The sequence below is a fragment of the Nanorana parkeri genome, unplaced genomic scaffold (assembly GCF_000935625.1).
Source record: "Nanorana parkeri isolate BGI_ZX_2015 unplaced genomic scaffold, ASM93562v1 scaffold1750, whole genome shotgun sequence".
Classification (NCBI taxonomy): Eukaryota; Metazoa; Chordata; class Amphibia; order Anura; family Dicroglossidae; genus Nanorana; species Nanorana parkeri.
The window spans coordinates 247,391-264,349 of record NW_017308018.1 but is presented as its reverse complement, the minus strand read 5'-3'; the positions used below and the strand labels follow the sequence as shown (position 1 = coordinate 264,349).

Sequence of the window (16,959 nt, the reverse complement as noted above, 5' to 3'; positions counted from 1 at the left end):
GGGGTTAACAAAGCGGTAACCCCGAGCCACACTCAGGAATACAGCGTAGGTCTTACCTTGTCCGCGATCCCCGCTGTGTCCTCCGGCCGCTGCCGCCTTCCGGGTTCCGTCCCTTGCGAGCGTCTGCGTCGCAGGGGGGCGGAACCGGCGGGAAGTTTTAAAGTTAAAAAAAAAAGTGAGGCAATAAAGGGAAAAAATAAATAAAAGCGCCAGGGAGGTATAAAAACGCGTCGAACGCGCGTTTCACTGAACGAAAAAACGTGCTAAAAACGCGCCTATAGTAACGCCCAGGTGTGAACCCAGCCTTAATGCTAGTAGCAAGCAGCCACTATATGTAGTTTAAAGTGGTTCTCAAAGAATTAGAAGTTGACAATTAACTCTCAAACTTTTTTAATAATGAATGCAGGTCAAATAAATCTACATTGCCCAGCAAAGTATTTCTTACAAGCATTTACAGTCATCCTGTTTATGAACAGCTCCAACTCTCTCAACTCGGCTTCCTGCCCAGTACAAGATCACAGGGGACTAGCTTGAAGAAGAAATCAAAGAGGAAGAGGGAGCATGAGGGAAGGAAATGGCTTCCCCTGCTTTGTATGTTTGAGGCATACACAGTTTACTAGCACGCACAAGGGTGGCCCCATAGAACCCTGTTAGGGAAAGGAGCCACCCTAAACCAGAATATTAGGGGCAGTGATCAGACCAGCTGATTCTGAAGGAAACTAAAACTTTTGACCATCAAGGGGCAGCTTCTATTATAAGTGATTTAATCAGCATTTGAAATGGCTTGAAAATGGTTTGTCTTTTAATATCACTTTAATACTGACCATAAACAGCAATTATCTTCCAATTTCAGCTAGATTTTGACGGCAAGAAGTCCAAACAGATCAAAGTAGCATACAGCTAACATTTTAAATTCCGCTCCTGTTTGGATTGATGCTAACTTACATTATTCTGTTTCTCTGATTGAAAAGTAGTAGACAGTGTTTGAAATTGCCTCTTTTTTTTATGAGTAGCATTAAAGCCTAAAATGTTATGCACATCAGATGTTGAATGTAAGTGTCATATGGTTCTGCTTCGTAGTCATTGATTGTTCACTTGTGATGTGTTTAGGTACCCTGAAAAAATGAAGGAATCGCTCCATCGAGCTCATTGCTTTGTGCCAGCTGGGATTGCAGCGGTATTAAAGGAGCGGCCACAGCTGTTAGCAGCAGCAGTTCAGGCATTTTATCTCCGGGATCCTTTAGATTTGAAAGCCTGCAGGACCTTTCGTCATTTCCTTCCTGAGACAGGTGTCTTCACATCGGTAAAGATTACATATATTCTTTGTAGTTTAACTGGTGTTAATTACTCTTGCCTCAAACATCTTATATCCCGATTCCTAAAGTGGACAGGTCAGTAACTTTGCAATCCTGCATGAATAGTCTTTGCAATATTAAAAGCGAAGTCCTCCTTTCAGACCATGTTTCATGTTACACCCATATTGGTTATTTGTGGTGTTGTTGCTGTATATTTTTAATTGGGGATATTTCCCTTCCTTTACGATCACGGAGACAGAACAGGAAGTTGGAGGAAATCTCCCAAAGTGAGAGGAAGTCTCTTCTTATACAGTTGTCCCTATTGGAAGATTTCACCATACCTTTCAGTCAAGGGGCAACCCTAAAAATTTGAGTTTCCCCCTCACCTTCTGTCTTGGTAACAATAATCACCAGTAGGAATAGAAGGGTGACGCTTTCTAATGGGGACATGAGCAGAAATAAAAACTTGAAAACCAAGAAAATAAAGGTTTTGCAGACAGACACACTTTAAACAATATATCTGAGCCTGGGTCTGCTTTACCATTATACTATTTTGTGTATATCCTAGGAAAACCTATATTTGGTTCTTATACATACGTGTAATTAGGGATGCACCGATATATCGACCGCCGAAACATTGGCCGAAAATGGCACTTTTGGCATAATGCAGGAAGTGGCATTTTCCTGCCGATACATTGGCGTATCCCTGCTTTCTCTCTTCCCCGCTGGGTGCTGCTCTATGTCCCAGCGGGGAGGAGAGAAAGTGTGACAGCGGGCCGAGTGCTGCAGGAGGGGAGCGCTGTGAGCGGCCGGCGTCTCTCCTCCCACACCGCTCAGCCGCCTATCACAGTCCGGCAGAGCGGTGTGTGGGCGAAGACAGACCGCGCTGTCACAGGAGACTGAGCTCTCCTCCCTGCACCGCTTGATCAGCCTCCTGTGACAGCGAGTCAGAGAGGAGAGCAAACACTCAGAGATCAGTGAACACTGAGTGTTTGTACATAACTGAGGACATAGTATGGTTACTATAGCCTCAATTATGAATGAATGGGAGTGATCTACATCACCTCATGTTAATTCATAGTTGTAGTTATAGTAAACATACCATGTCCTCATGTTTATGAATGGACAGGAACACTCCTAGAGGATTCCTGTTCATTGATAACTGGGCATACAGAAAAAGAGAGGACTCTTGTGTTCTCAATCTCTTTTTTTCTATTTTAAATGGGAAATATCAGGGGTCTGTTTACACCCCTAATATTTCCCCGAAGCCCCTAAAAGTAATGTAAAAAATTAAAACATTTAATAAAAAATTAATTAATACATAAAAAAAACCCAAAACGTTTATAAAAAATAAAATATTTAAGAAATTTGAAAAAAATTCAAATAAACATTTTCTGTTTTCGGCCTGACAATTTTTTTTATTTCGGTTTTGTTTCGGTTTCAAAATGTCCATTTCGGTGCACCTCTACATGTAGTAGCTGCACATGCCCCTATTCTTTTAATGTCTTTATTGTCCTTTTATTTACCCAGGTGACATTTACAAAGTGTTTGTATGCTCAGCTCGCCCAGCAGAGGTTCCAGCCTGACAAACGTAGTGGATATAACCTTCCTGTCCTTTTACATCCTAAGTATAAAGCATATGAACTTGGAATGAAGCTGGTAACTATTAAGTTTTTCTTCTATACTTTGTTTCACTAAGAATTTCTTCTTCTGGTGATTTACTGTCTTGTTTTTTTTCAGCATAATTTATAAAATGTACATGTTGTCTGTACTCTGTGATGGCAATCTCAATTTCAACCAAACTATTCTGTGTTGCCTGATAACCTCCAATTAAATCCAGTTTTCTTTAGCAACTCTCATTGTGCACGTTTGAGTCTGTTTGGTTGCAATTGGGCAACTTAAAATGAGGGCTCATTCAGACGTGCATACACGTTCGTAGGGCGGCACACCCGTAAAAATACATGTTCCCGGGTCTGTGTCCAAATGCACAACAGCAAAACGTTTTCCAGCACACTCACCAGCTAGCATGCACAAAAGTCTGTCTAACTGCTAGGGTTAAAAACAGAGGTTTTAGATACACGTCTTGTGCAGAATATGTGAAAGCTGCTTCGTGTAGTGCGATCCTAACTCTAACCTATGAGAGTCTCCATCTTGGAGCACATGTAGCAAAAGATAAATTGGGTGCAGGTTCGCCAGGAGGCAGCCCAACCTCCTAAAAGGCACTGGGACACACAAGGGACCCCACGCATCACAATGGCAGCTGTGTCCAAATGCAGACACCCGGACCCGCATGGATGAGCAGCCCTAATTCTTAACTGTTATACTGATATCCACTGTTATTCTCACCTCTGTTGGTAAGAGAAATAGTTATTCACCTCCCTAAAGCTATTTAATGGTGATGCAGCTTTTTACACCCTCTGCACTATTTCGGGGAAATGAGCTGATGTTAAAAGGGCGGGGGCAGGGCTGACTCCACCACAATAATGTGATGTAGCATGTAATTTTCCGTATGCTGAAATATGCAGCTTTTTTTTTTTTGAAGCAGCCACATGCTCTCTGGTGTGATGGAACTATATATTAAAATGTTGGCCTTGATTTGGTGCAAAACATTGAGTGTCAGCATGCCTAGACTGTTCACAACCCTAAGACGACCATCCCCATTTTGAACTTGATGGTGTTAGCATTATATTTTGGGGATTCTGTCATGAGTAGGAACTGAAATGAGAGCCAGATGGAGCCAAGTAAAAAATCTGTTTTAGGTAGCAAGAAGCCTGAGACGGGCAGAGGGTCACCTTCCACCAGGTCAGAGAACCAAAATAACCAGAACTACACTGGAGTGGTTTATAACCAAAACCCAAAATGTTTTAGAATGACCCAGACATTATTTTATTTCATAGTCTGTGGCAATGCTTGATAATATCTGCTCATCAGCAGTCCCCATTCAACCTGAGCTTGAACATTTTTCTTTATGTGCATGTCTGGTAAAGATTTGCCCTCAAAAACTTATAGCTGTAGCCAAAGGAAGTGCTACCAAGAATTGTATATGTCAGGGTGGGGTGGAGGCTGCACTTTTAATTAAAAGGGAAATAAAACCAAGCCATTTTTTGGCTTTACTTCTCTTTTGGATCACATTTACTAATATACTCCCTTGACCCATAGTCAGCAGATAGCGGGCTAGTAACCCACTATTTGCTGGCAGTGCAGAGCCACGCTGCAGCCAGCCAATTTTATTGGGATCCACCTGGCTGCCTGATTTACAGCTGGCTCTGCATTTTTACAGCCCCCCCCCCAGTGTGTCTCTCCAATAAGTGCTGGAGGAAGAGAGAGGGGAATCCCTGCGGGGTGCGGTGACTGACAATCAGTGCTCTCTGCAGGGAGGAGACCGCGAGCTGAGTGATCAGTGGTTACATGAGCGCTCATTTCTTTGAGTGTCCTTTCTGGGAGTGTCCCATGGCGGCTCTAATTAATGGGAGGAGTATATTCTACTCTCCCAATACCTATCCTTTAACTTTTGTGTCACTGTAAGGACTATTTATCACCAATTGGTAAAATGCCACTTAAATAATTTTCATTCTAGGTTGTTACACTTCAAAATGTGAATGAATACTTATGCAAAGAACTGTTTAATATATCCTTCTACCTTTTTCATGTTCAGGCACACGGCTTCGAGATTCTGTGTTCGAAATGTGCTGCATCACCTACAGAGGTGACAAAACAGCCCAATAAGAGCCCACTGTGGGCCGGATTCCTGAATTCCTTGAAAAAGAATGATTTCTTCAAGGTATATTTTAGACGTTTGTTGTACGGATGAATGGTGACATTACAAGAAATGGGTGACTTGCAGGAAATATATACCCTTTTTTTAAAATGTAAAATGAAGTTGGTTCAGTGTAAATAATTTTGTGTTTGGTCAGATTCTTGCTATGTTATTATATGCGTACATAAGGGCAGCCATGTTTGCTTATTTCACAGGCTTTGCTTCTTGCTTTGCATATACATCTGTACTTTAAAGTGTATTTATAGCCGAATGGCGTTTTTTGTTTGTTTGCTTGTTTGTTTTGTATGTGGGGATGGGATAGACCTCGGCCAAGTTTTTTTTTCTATTGTCCATGCCACCGCTAGGGAGATTCACCTTCTCAGTTTGTCCTGGTGACCATTGTCATTGAAATCCAACATTTTATGGTTGTCCCTGAAAATAAAGAGAGATGAAGGGAAATATTCTAACAGGAACCTGTTGAGAGGCTTTCCCCCTGACTTTGCAGAGATCTCACTCACTGTTGTGTCTCTGCAATAGTAAGTGGAGGGAAATCTTCCCAATGGGACGCTACAAAAAAAACAAATACATTGGCGTACTTCACCTATTCCCTACTTTATCAAAAAATAAAACCGTTTAGGCAAGGCATCTTTTAATGATGAGTAAGACTTCCATTTTGTCACTGAGAGACTCCTCCACTTCTTCCTTCACCAGTGATTTCTCTTCCTTCTTCCTGTCTGTGTCACCCTGAGGTGATCTTACTCTCCCCACATCCTCCCCTATATTACCCAAATCTGTTCTGTACATAATCTGATAAAATGTGACTGGAAACATAGTGTGTTACTGCCACATTCCTCTCCGCTCACTTTATCCAGCCCTAAACTCACACATCCACTGCTTCCATTGCTCCTACATAGGAACTCCCCACCCCTACAGCACTGGCCACTCACACCACTAGCACCCCTGACCTTCACAAAAAGGAAGTGGATGCTCTCCCACTGGGCTCCCTAGAAACCTCTTACGTACTGTCAAATACTGTCTGTCTGGATGGGAAGTTCTTCCCCCTCAAAAACATAGCAGCAGTACTGTCTGTCTGCACCATGCACATCTAGAGTAGTCTACGTCTCTGGCAGGGTTCTGCTCTAACAAACACACCAAACCCGACTCCCAGCTCTCCAGCATCACCCTGTTACTCATACAGAGCAAAATTCTTCCCCACAAAAACATAGCTGCAGTACTGTCGGTCAGAGCAGCATCATGCACATCTAGAGTAGTCTACGTCTCTGGCAGGGTTCTGCTCTAACAAACACACCAAACCCGACTCCCAGCTCTCCAGCATCACCCTGTTACTCATACAGAGCAAAATTGCTTCCCCTGCACCTCTGCTCATGTCTTTGCCCAGCGCCAGGAGATCACTCCCCTTGCATTGTGTGAGCAGAAGAGGTGGAAGCTGCTTGACACTGGAGTCATGGGACACTTCACATTCCCCTTCAGTTTTCCCCACATGCTTACAGCACATCCTAGTCCTACACCTCCACCCCCCACCCTCAGCATACACATTGCTCTCCAGCCATCTCTCAGTGCACAAGTTGTAAGATTTGGCATTGTGGTACTGTCAGACTTTCAATAAAAACTTTGCTGTTAGTGATACTTAATGCTCGCTGTCTCTGTACATTTAGGGAGAAATGGAGGGATCTGCACAATACTGTGAACTTCTGAAGAAAGCAGAGATTTATTTCCAGAAGTCATTATTTAAACCTAACAGGTAATTTTATATACAGTTAAAATTATTTTTATATATAGATAGATGTGGTTTTTTTAATATATCTATCCTATCTATCTATCTAGATGTGTTTTTTTTATATCTAATTGTGTATTAATTGTGTATTATCCTATGGGCATATAAAGAACCATTTTTAGAGGTACACATAGGTGTACAATGCCTTTTTTTAATAAATAATGATATATCATCAAATATGTGAATAAAAAAGGTGTGTGTGTGTGTGTATATATAGATATATCTATAGATATAGATATATCTATAGATATATCTATATATACACACACACCTTCTTTTTTATTCACATATTTGATGATATATCATTATTTATAAAAAAAAGGCTCATTATTTAGAAAAAACTTTTTTTCTATCAGCCTATGGTCAGATGGAAAAAGTGCAACATCTATGCTAAACTGTGTGGATGGAGGAATCTCCCACTGGGCCAAGCTTCAGTATCTTGCTAGTCAGCCCTGTCAAAATACCTGAACTATCCCTGCATCCTGTCAGATTGTTCAGGTATTTTGAGAGTATTTTGGCTGTGAAGGTGGAAATACACATTTAGATTGCTGTCCCCCTCCCACCTCGCACACATTCCTACTGGTCAGCACAGCAGCCCATCATAGTAATGAGTTAACAGAGCTTGCAGCTTACTCCCACCCCCACACATTCCTAACACTTAATAGTAGCAATCCGAACACCCGACTTTCAGATAAAGCAAAGAATACTAAAAGTTGCTGCAGGTATGTACACACACCACTGGGTACCTGTGCATCTTTCAGTGATCAAGATTCATTAAGTATCATCAGAATAACTCATCATAACTCACTCACTGCCCAGGACATTGCCATTCATTTCAAAAACAAAATGGATACCATTCGAGATCAGATCGCCACTGTCCAATCAACTGCCCCTTTTATTATAGTACCTGGTTACACAGCACTTTACATAGTTGCACATTCACATCAGTGCCTACTCTCAAGGAGCTTACAATCTAAGGTCCCTATCTCAAATGCATACAGAGGGCCAATTTTTTAGAGAGGAGACAATTAACCTACCAGCATGTCTTTGGAGTGTGGGAGGAAACCGGAGTACCCGGAGGAAACCCACACAAGCACTGGGAGAACATGCAAACTCCTTGCAGTTAGTGACCTGGCGAGGATTCGAACCAGAGACCCCCAGTGCTGCAAGGCAGAAGCGCTAACCACTACACCACTGTGCTATATTACATAATTGGGAAAATATTGCACCACATCTTGGCATATCCTTTACTAAACAGTTTTAGTTTCTTAATGAAAACTTGTAATTATTCAATTGGAGCCTAAAATATGTACATTGACTGCATTGGTATTTTTGCATAGCTATCTTAGACCATGGCCAAGGGTAAAAGGGCTGCCAGGGATGGCACATAGCCATCCACATATGTCACTGGCTGTTAGCAACAGCCTTAGGTGTGATAAATGACTGCCATCCTGCCTGCCAGTGCAATCCATCTGGGTCCTACCACTGTTTACTGTTATCTTTCGAATTACCTGTTGGTTGGTAGGGCAGGGATGGCCAAACTGCGGCCCTCCAGCTGTAGTGGAACTACGAATTCCATGAGGCTTTGCAAGATTCTCACAGCCACAGACATGACTCCCGGAGACAGATGCTTCATGAGATTTGTTGTTTCACCACAGCTGGAGGGCCGGAGTTTGGCCATCCCTGGTGTAGGGCTACAGATTCCGCTTGTTTGCAGTGATTACCTCTAAAGGTTGTTTAACAAAATATTAGGTTATGGGTCCTATCATTTTTGTCCACTCCATTTTTATTTTATTATTCAAATATTCTTTTGAATTAAAAGCAAAGTCTAATTTGTACTCAATGTGCAATAAACAGTGATGGATGCCAATTACTTTTGTAGGTTTTGTGGGTTCTCCTTTTTTCCTTTCTGGAATGGTGCCAACTCGTTTATCCACGTCTGTATGAGGACCTAATGGCTTACTCAGCCCTCAGGTCTCCACCAGTAGCTAAAATGTTATTTTTGTTTCAACTGAACTTTTAACCATCATCTATCCCCTGTTAGAGTACATATGTGTTTAGTCATAATTCTTCTGCATTGTGCCCCTCTCCACTCTAATATGCTCATTGTGTTGAAGATGACAGCTGGTTGGACATTTCCCCAGAAATGTTGGAACAGATCTTTCAGGATGCTGCAGGTTCAAAGGAAACTGTGCTCCCGCCGTCCTCTGACAGTGCCCAGAATTACAACCTGGCTGAAGTAACAGACAGCATGAAGGCCTTTATATCGAAGGTGTCATCACATGAAGGAGCAGAGGTGCCCTGGTATGTGTGTAATTATACAGTGTATTGGTGTTTTTGGCTTTTTGGATACCAGCACTGGGTCTCTTGTCAGTTACCAGAGTCTCATACTTGTATCTGCAAAAAGCAGGGGGCTGGAATGATTTATTCCTTGTGTAAAGTTGTTTGACCTTTAGTATCAAGCAGGAAATGTATAGGTTTTATATGTATTTGTATTTTGTTCAGGACTAAAAAATAGTTATTCTAAGTTATGTAAATATTGTTTCATATGGTTATAGCTTTACCCCGGGTTTCTCTGTTGCAGTGATTCACACTTTTTAATGTATTGTGTTTATAAAAACTGAGCTCATGATATTTCCTCCACCCCGTGCACCTTCCCCCAACATTTCAGTTGTGATTGATAACACAACTATCCAACCCTCCCCTTATGCCAAGGTCCTAGGTGTCATCCTTGACTCGGACCTCACCTTTCTTCCCCACATCCAATCGCTATCCAAATCCTGCCGCCTTCACCTTCGTAACATCTCAAAAATACGCCCCTTCCTCACCAATGACACCGCAAAACTACTCATACACTCCCTTGTTATCTCTCGTCTTGACTATTGTAACTCCCTCCTCATTGGCCTTCCACTACACAGGCTATCCCCCCTTCAGTCTATCATGAATGCAGCTGCCAGACTCATTCACCTTACCAACCGCTCAGTGTCTGCATCCCCCTCTGCCAATCCCTTCACTGGCTTCCACTCGCCCAGAGGATAAAATTCAAAATATTAACAGTCACCTATAAAGCCATCCACAACACTAGGCGTTCCCTAAAGACTCATCTCTTCAGGGAAGCCTATCCCACCTCGACCTAACCACTGAACCTTCACATTCTCAAATAATTCATTGCCACAGCTACCACAGCTACCTCCTCATGTATCATTTCCCCCTCCTCTTTCAGATTGTAAACCCTCAGGGGCAGGGCCCTCCTTACCATCTTGTCTTGAACTGTAATGTCTTCCTTATATTGTAAAGCGCTGCGCAAACCATTGGCGCTATATAAATACTATGTAATAATAATAATAATAAACACATGACTTTATGTAATGTATTATGTGTAAATAATTGAGAGGGTATGAAATTTCACTAAGTATGTACATTTCATTGTTGTAGTTCAGTAGTTATTAGCACCGGTGAAGAAGTTCTGAGCTTGCTTAATACTCTACCTGTGAACTTGGAAGAGATGAAGAAAGAGGAAGCTAATCTTCCACCAAATGAAGGTATCTTGCCACAAAACACACACACTGTATTTATTTATTACAGGTATTTATATAGTGCCGACAATTTACACAGCACTTTACATAGTTGCACATTCACATCAGTGCCTACTCTCAAGGAGCTTACAATCTAAGGTCCCTATCTCAAATGCATACAGAGGGCCAATTTTTTAGAGAGGAGACAATTAACCTACCAGCATGTCTTTGGAGTGTGGGAGGAAACCGGAGTACCCGGAGGAAACCCACACAAGCACTGGGAGAACATGCAAACTCCTTGCAGTTAGTGACCTGGCGAGGATTCGAACCAGAGACCCCCAGTGCTGCAAGGCAGAAGCGCTAACCACTACACCACTGTGCTATATTACATAATTGGGAAAATATTGCACCACATCTTGGCATATCCTTTACTAAACAGTTTTAGTTTCTTAATGAAAACTTGTAATTATTCAATTGGAGCCTAAAATATGTACATTGACTGCATTGGTATTTTTGCATAGCTATCTTAGACCATGGCCAAGGGTAAAAGGGCTGCCAGGGATGGCACATAGCCATCCACATATGTCACTGGCTGTTAGCAACAGCCTTAGGTGTGATAAATGACTGCCATCCTGCCTGCCAGTGCAATCCATCTGGGTCCTACCACTGTTTACTGTTATCTTTCGAATTACCTGTTGGTTGGTAGGGCAGGGATGGCCAAACTGCGGCCCTCCAGCTGTAGTGGAACTACGAATTCCATGAGGCTTTGCAAGATTCTCACAGCCACAGACATGACTCCCGGAGACAGATGCTTCATGAGATTTGTTGTTTCACCACAGCTGGAGGGCCGGAGTTTGGCCATCCCTGGTGTAGGGCTACAGATTCCGCTTGTTTGCAGTGATTACCTCTAAAGGTTGTTTAACAAAATATTAGGTTATGGGTCCTATCATTTTTGTCCACTCCATTTTTATTTTATTATTCAAATATTCTTTTGAATTAAAAGCAAAGTCTAATTTGTACTCAATGTGCAATAAACAGTGATGGATGCCAATTACTTTTGTAGGTTTTGTGGGTTCTCCTTTTTTCCTTTCTGGAATGGTGCCAACTCGTTTATCCACGTCTGTATGAGGACCTAATGGCTTACTCAGCCCTCAGGTCTCCACCAGTAGCTAAAATGTTATTTTTGTTTCAACTGAACTTTTAACCATCATCTATCCCCTGTTAGAGTACATATGTGTTTAGTCATAATTCTTCTGCATTGTGCCCCTCTCCACTCTAATATGCTCATTGTGTTGAAGATGACAGCTGGTTGGACATTTCCCCAGAAATGTTGGAACAGATCTTTCAGGATGCTGCAGGTTCAAAGGAAACTGTGCTCCCGCCGTCCTCTGACAGTGCCCAGAATTACAACCTGGCTGAAGTAACAGACAGCATGAAGGCCTTTATATCGAAGGTGTCATCACATGAAGGAGCAGAGGTGCCCTGGTATGTGTGTAATTATACAGTGTATTGGTGTTTTTGGCTTTTTGGATACCAGCACTGGGTCTCTTGTCAGTTACCAGAGTCTCATACTTGTATCTGCAAAAAGCAGGGGGCTGGAATGATTTATTCCTTGTGTAAAGTTGTTTGACCTTTAGTATCAAGCAGGAAATGTATAGGTTTTATATGTATTTGTATTTTGTTCAGGACTAAAAAATAGTTATTCTAAGTTATGTAAATATTGTTTCATATGGTTATAGCTTTACCCCGGGTTTCTCTGTTGCAGTGATTCACACTTTTTAATGTATTGTGTTTAAAAAAAAAACCTTACAAATATTCATTTTAAAGAAGAACTCTGAGCAGCATTTTATTACCCTTTGCAGCAGGGCTACCTGCACTGCAAGGATTAACTGCTTGTTTGTGTATAGGGACTAAAATAAAAAAAGTTATACTCACCTGATCCTCGGAGAAGGCCGGCTCCTAGACCACTAGCTTTCAGCCATGCTCCCCATCTGCTGCAGTGGTCCAAGGATACTCGAGGCATCACGTTCTATACACTGTGTATTGGACATGAGGACGCCGAGGGACATTCCATTGCTGCAGTATAGAGGGAGAGAGGCTGGAGGGAGCGCTGTGTCAGGAGGCTGGCTCCAGGGATCAGGTGAGTATAACTTTTATTTTAGTCCGTAGACAAAAATGAGCACTTATCCTTTGTAGTGTGGGGGGTAGCCCCACTGCAAGGTGTAATTATACATTTTGCCTAGAGTTCTGCTTGAAAAGAAACGTGAATAAGTTTATTCGATGGATTACACTACAAATTGTAATCTTGTTACATTTTTTTATTCTTGGGGCTGTAAATTTGATTTTCAGACAACCACTATGTTTGCTTATTTCTCCTCCTTACTATTTCAGGTTTCCTTCTGAAGCACCAATCACATTTGATGTTGACTCATTTACAAGTGCCTTGGAAAAAATCCTTGGTGAGTTTCTATGACGTGTTATTATTGCATTACGTTATGTTTTGTTTGTTGGTTTTAAACTAAATCTATTATTAACAGTCATATTTCACATGTATTACCAAACCACCTTATAACTTTGAGGAAGTACATCTTTTTCCTATGAATTAAAACAAGACTTCTCTGTCCAGCATGTGACTTAAGGCCCAGCTCCAGCTAAAACCTTTTTTTGTTGTTGCTTTTTGGTATTGGATAGACTTGGAGTTACCATTAGAATTGAACATTTTTATAGAATTGGAAGATATGTACATCATCGTTTGCTGGCATCTTCTGCTTTGGATTGTCCCAGGAGGGTTATTTGGACTATAGTTTCATTTGTCTGTTTGAATTTCCCTAGTTTGTGACAGGTTCACTTCTAATCCAGCTGAATGGTATTTCCATGTATAACTTTTAATGCTACGTATCCCAAATGACAATACATGCTAATGAGATAAGTCTGTTATCCTTCCTGCAAATATATTAATCTCAGTCAGTGGTCAGCAATGATTTACTGTATATTTGGCTGGTGTTTCCTGAATCCTTTCATGTATTTTTATACAGGTCCAAGTCCAGAAGAACTGGATTCTGATGATCTAGAGTCTGAGGAGGAATTTGATCTGCTAGACAGTGATGAAGATACAGATGGCAATGAAGAATCGCCCCTGGGTGCAGACACCCTGAAAAGCTTACACTCCTATATGGATGTACTAGACCGAGAATTGGCACACACCAACATTGGTAAAAGTTTTTCCAAGAAGAAAAATGAGGTAAGGTTGTTAAGTAATTTAGGAACTAGGAACACAGTTGCATGTTCATGGCATTTATAAGGGTACACAAATATAGGGATAAAGCTTTTTCATATACTTGGTTCTCTAACGGAACCTATCAGGATCTAAATATGTGGAAGCTGTTCCTGCTGACTTCTTCTTGAAGGTGGAGATTTCGAATCTCGTGACCAAATCAATTTTTTACCTTTCTACTATAGGCCTATACACTGGGCAATAACGTTGCCGTTACTTGCAATAACAAATTCATCTTTTGGATTTTGTGGTACAAACAAGGCTTTCTCTTGGCAACATCGCCTCGCAAAACCTTTTTTTTCTAGTTTGATCAGTGGCTGTTTTAAAGGAGAACTATGGGGTCAGTGTTTTTCCCCATAGTTCTCCTTGGGGTAATGGGAGGACACAAACTAGCGTCCTCCCGTCACCCTAAGCTCAGTATACCGCGAGCTACAGCTCGCGGTATACTGAGACGCCGCACCTGGAGCGGATCCCGACTTAGATGACGGGATCCGCCCAGCTGCGTGAGTGGCAGCTGGCTCTGCCTATCTATAGGCAGAGCCAGCTGTACCCGCCCCCTCCCCCGTCCGTTCCGCCAGTCAGCGCTGGCAGATCGGAGCGGGGAGAGGGGAATCCAGCCCCTCCCCCTGTCACGGCAGAGAGCCGTGACAGGATCGAGAGGTGAGGGAACCCGGTATGTTTTCCCTCACCTCCCGATCTACTGAGCCGACCTGTGACAGTCTCATTGTCACAGGTCGGCTTAGAACTATGACGTGAGTGGAAATCACTCATCTCATAGTTCTCCTTTTTAAAGCAACTAGTGTTACTGTAGATACAAAGGTGCATTTTATGTTTTTTTAATTTGTACAGTAAAATTATGTTTCTATATAAAAGTATGGCAAAAAAAAAAGAATTAAAACAATAAAGTTTTCACGTAAATGCAAAAAAAAAAAAAAACCTGCAGCAAAATAGGTTAGGGGAAAAGTGTGGAAGGCGTTAATTAGGGCTGATTGGGGTAAACTAAAGATTAATAAGGGCCTAATTAAGAACACAGCTTATTTGAACATGTATTTTTTCTTGTAAGGTTGCTTTCATTAACATCATATACACATCAAAGGTCAACCCTTTCATTGAACCAAAGTAACAACATTATAGCTTGTTACACTAGTATTTCCTTTTGACACTGCATACACTGCATCACACAGCTGTAGCTGCTCCTTTGGTATACAGCAGATGGCAGATTATTGTGGCCAGGGAACTGTTGGTTAGGACGAGGAGCAGGACGTGCCACACATACCCAAAGTATTTAGATGGGTGTTTTAGTTTGTGTGTAGTGCACCCTAAGGCTGGGTTCACACCTAGGCGACAGTGTTTTTGTGCATTTCTACGTGTGTTTTTGATGCACGTTTTCGTGCGTTTTATGCACCTAAATCTAAACGCGCATTTTTGTGAGCAGATTGTAGCTCATTGATGTTAATGCGCAAACGTACATAAAACACGAATACAAACTCGCAAAAACACAGGAAACTCACGTTTTCAATTGTTTCATTGAGTCTATGGGGCCAAAATGTGCTGTAATATGCCAAAAAAAAACTCCTGTACTTTTTTTCCAGCTTATTCTGACAAAAAGCTCACATGTGAGCCATAGAAATGAATAGGATTTTTTGGGGGGCATGTTTTTTTAGGGCAGAAAAAGTACTACAAAATGCTCAGTGTGAACCAGACCTAAGTCCACAACAGCAGCCAAAAGCAGTAGGCAATCATTGCAAAACCTATACCCTATGCATGGATAAATGTCAATGTCATTTTATGGCTTTTTGAGAATGTAGATTCCTCACCGGTCACAAATGTTTGTCTATTTACAGCATGGAGCATCACATACTGAGCCCCAAGAAGAGGATGACAGTAACTCTGAAGAAGAGACATGCTTGGAAGAGTCAGGTTTGGCTCCTGTAGACGTGGACTTGAATCTGGTGACTAATATACTTGAATCATACACTTCCCAGTCTGGACTGGCTGGGCCAGCATCCAATTTATTACAGAGTATGGGAGTGCACCTGCCTGATAACACCGACCATAAGACATTTGATAATGCTTCACAGCACTGACTTTTAGCACATAGGAAGCTACTTCTTTAGACTCCTTTACAAATGCTGTGTCTTTCTAAAGCTATCTGTGCCAACCGCTGCTTCCACCACATATAAAGAGGAATCATTTTGATGGACAATTTTATATATTGAGCAGTGGAGTCTATGCAGAGTCATGTAAGAAGCACAAAGATTTTTCTGTTGAATAGTCAAGGCACAATATAATTGTAAGTTATGTGGAAGTTGTTACTACTTTCGAATGACAACCATTTTAAGCGATTAGCACAAAGATAATAATCCACTCGGCATGCTATCCACAGACGAAATAAATTCAAAAACACAGAGCATATATTTGGTTAATTTGTGAAGAGCAAGTGGAGTCTTGCAGAAAGATTTTCTCCATAAGGTGGACTGTTCAAATGTCCAAATCTAAGTTAAGCTGCCCATACACCTGACGAATATCGTACGATAATCACCTGCGATCGTGCGATAATCGTAAGGTGTATAGGCAGCGTGCGACCGCATTTACTGTACGGTCGCAAGACTTTCGCACTCCCATTTATTTGCAATGGAATAAAAATAGTTTTGTTGAGACACGTACATAGGCTGTTAATGTGTCCTAGAGTGTTGCTGACATATGGCGTAACAGTCCCAAAGCTGTACATAGTACAGCATTTTACTGGTCATAGTTGGAAAACCAGCATCTCTTCGAGCAGGGGTGGGCAACTCCGATCCTCCAGCTGTAGTGGAACTACAAGTCCCATGAGGCATTGCAAGACTGACAGTTACAGGTATGGCCCCCAGAGGCATGTTTGGGATTTGTAGGTAAAGGATCTGGAGGGCCGGAGTTGCCCACCCCTGTCTTAGGGCAATGTACTTGGCACCCAGATAATAGATCTGTCTGTGAGAGCAGTATTGGACATCAGGTGGTGCTCACACTTTAATAAGCATTTGAAGAATAGCTTCTAATGCTCAACTTCACTTTATGGCTGATATGGCAGCACTTAATTCTAATTGGCTACAAAATGATTACAGTTTTAGCCAGGGCCTTAAAGGGATTCACACAAATAGAACATATATTAGCACAGTATATGACAAGCATGTGTAATGGGTGCACTAATTAGGCCTAGGGAAACTATAATAAATCAAGGTGTAGGAATAGTGCTATTAGGGGGTTATTTTTTGTGATAAACTGAACATCCCCAGGATATCCGTATTCATATCGTAACAAAACGCAGGATGTCAGGTACTAACAGT

General features: G+C 41.7%; 1 protein-coding gene across 3 annotated transcripts in view; it reads left to right on the top strand.

Annotated features, from left to right (window-relative positions):
• Positions 1 to 15,852, top strand: part of ECD (ecdysoneless cell cycle regulator) — a 22,825-nt gene extending 6,973 nt beyond the window's left edge. The window contains exons 5-14 of one of the 3 annotated variants that reach the window (XM_018571406.1): positions 1,111 to 1,303; positions 2,826 to 2,954; positions 4,951 to 5,076; positions 6,729 to 6,814; positions 10,283 to 10,389; positions 11,661 to 11,847; positions 12,754 to 12,821; positions 13,398 to 13,611; positions 14,018 to 14,030; positions 15,514 to 15,852. In XM_018571406.1, the coding sequence (XP_018426908.1) occupies positions 1,111 to 1,303; positions 2,826 to 2,954; positions 4,951 to 5,076; positions 6,729 to 6,814; positions 10,283 to 10,389; positions 11,661 to 11,847; positions 12,754 to 12,821; positions 13,398 to 13,611; positions 14,018 to 14,030; positions 15,514 to 15,723 (1,333 nt within the window). In that variant the 3' untranslated portion in view covers positions 15,724 to 15,852. Of the gene's footprint in view, positions 1 to 1,110; positions 1,304 to 2,825; positions 2,955 to 4,950; positions 5,077 to 6,728; positions 6,815 to 10,282; positions 10,390 to 11,660; positions 11,848 to 12,753; positions 12,822 to 13,397; positions 13,612 to 14,017; positions 14,031 to 15,480 lie in introns of all 3 variants that reach the window. The other 2 variants (XM_018571405.1, XM_018571403.1) reach the window with 2 other exon arrangements.
• The last annotated feature ends 1,107 nt before the right edge of the window (positions 15,853 to 16,959 follow it).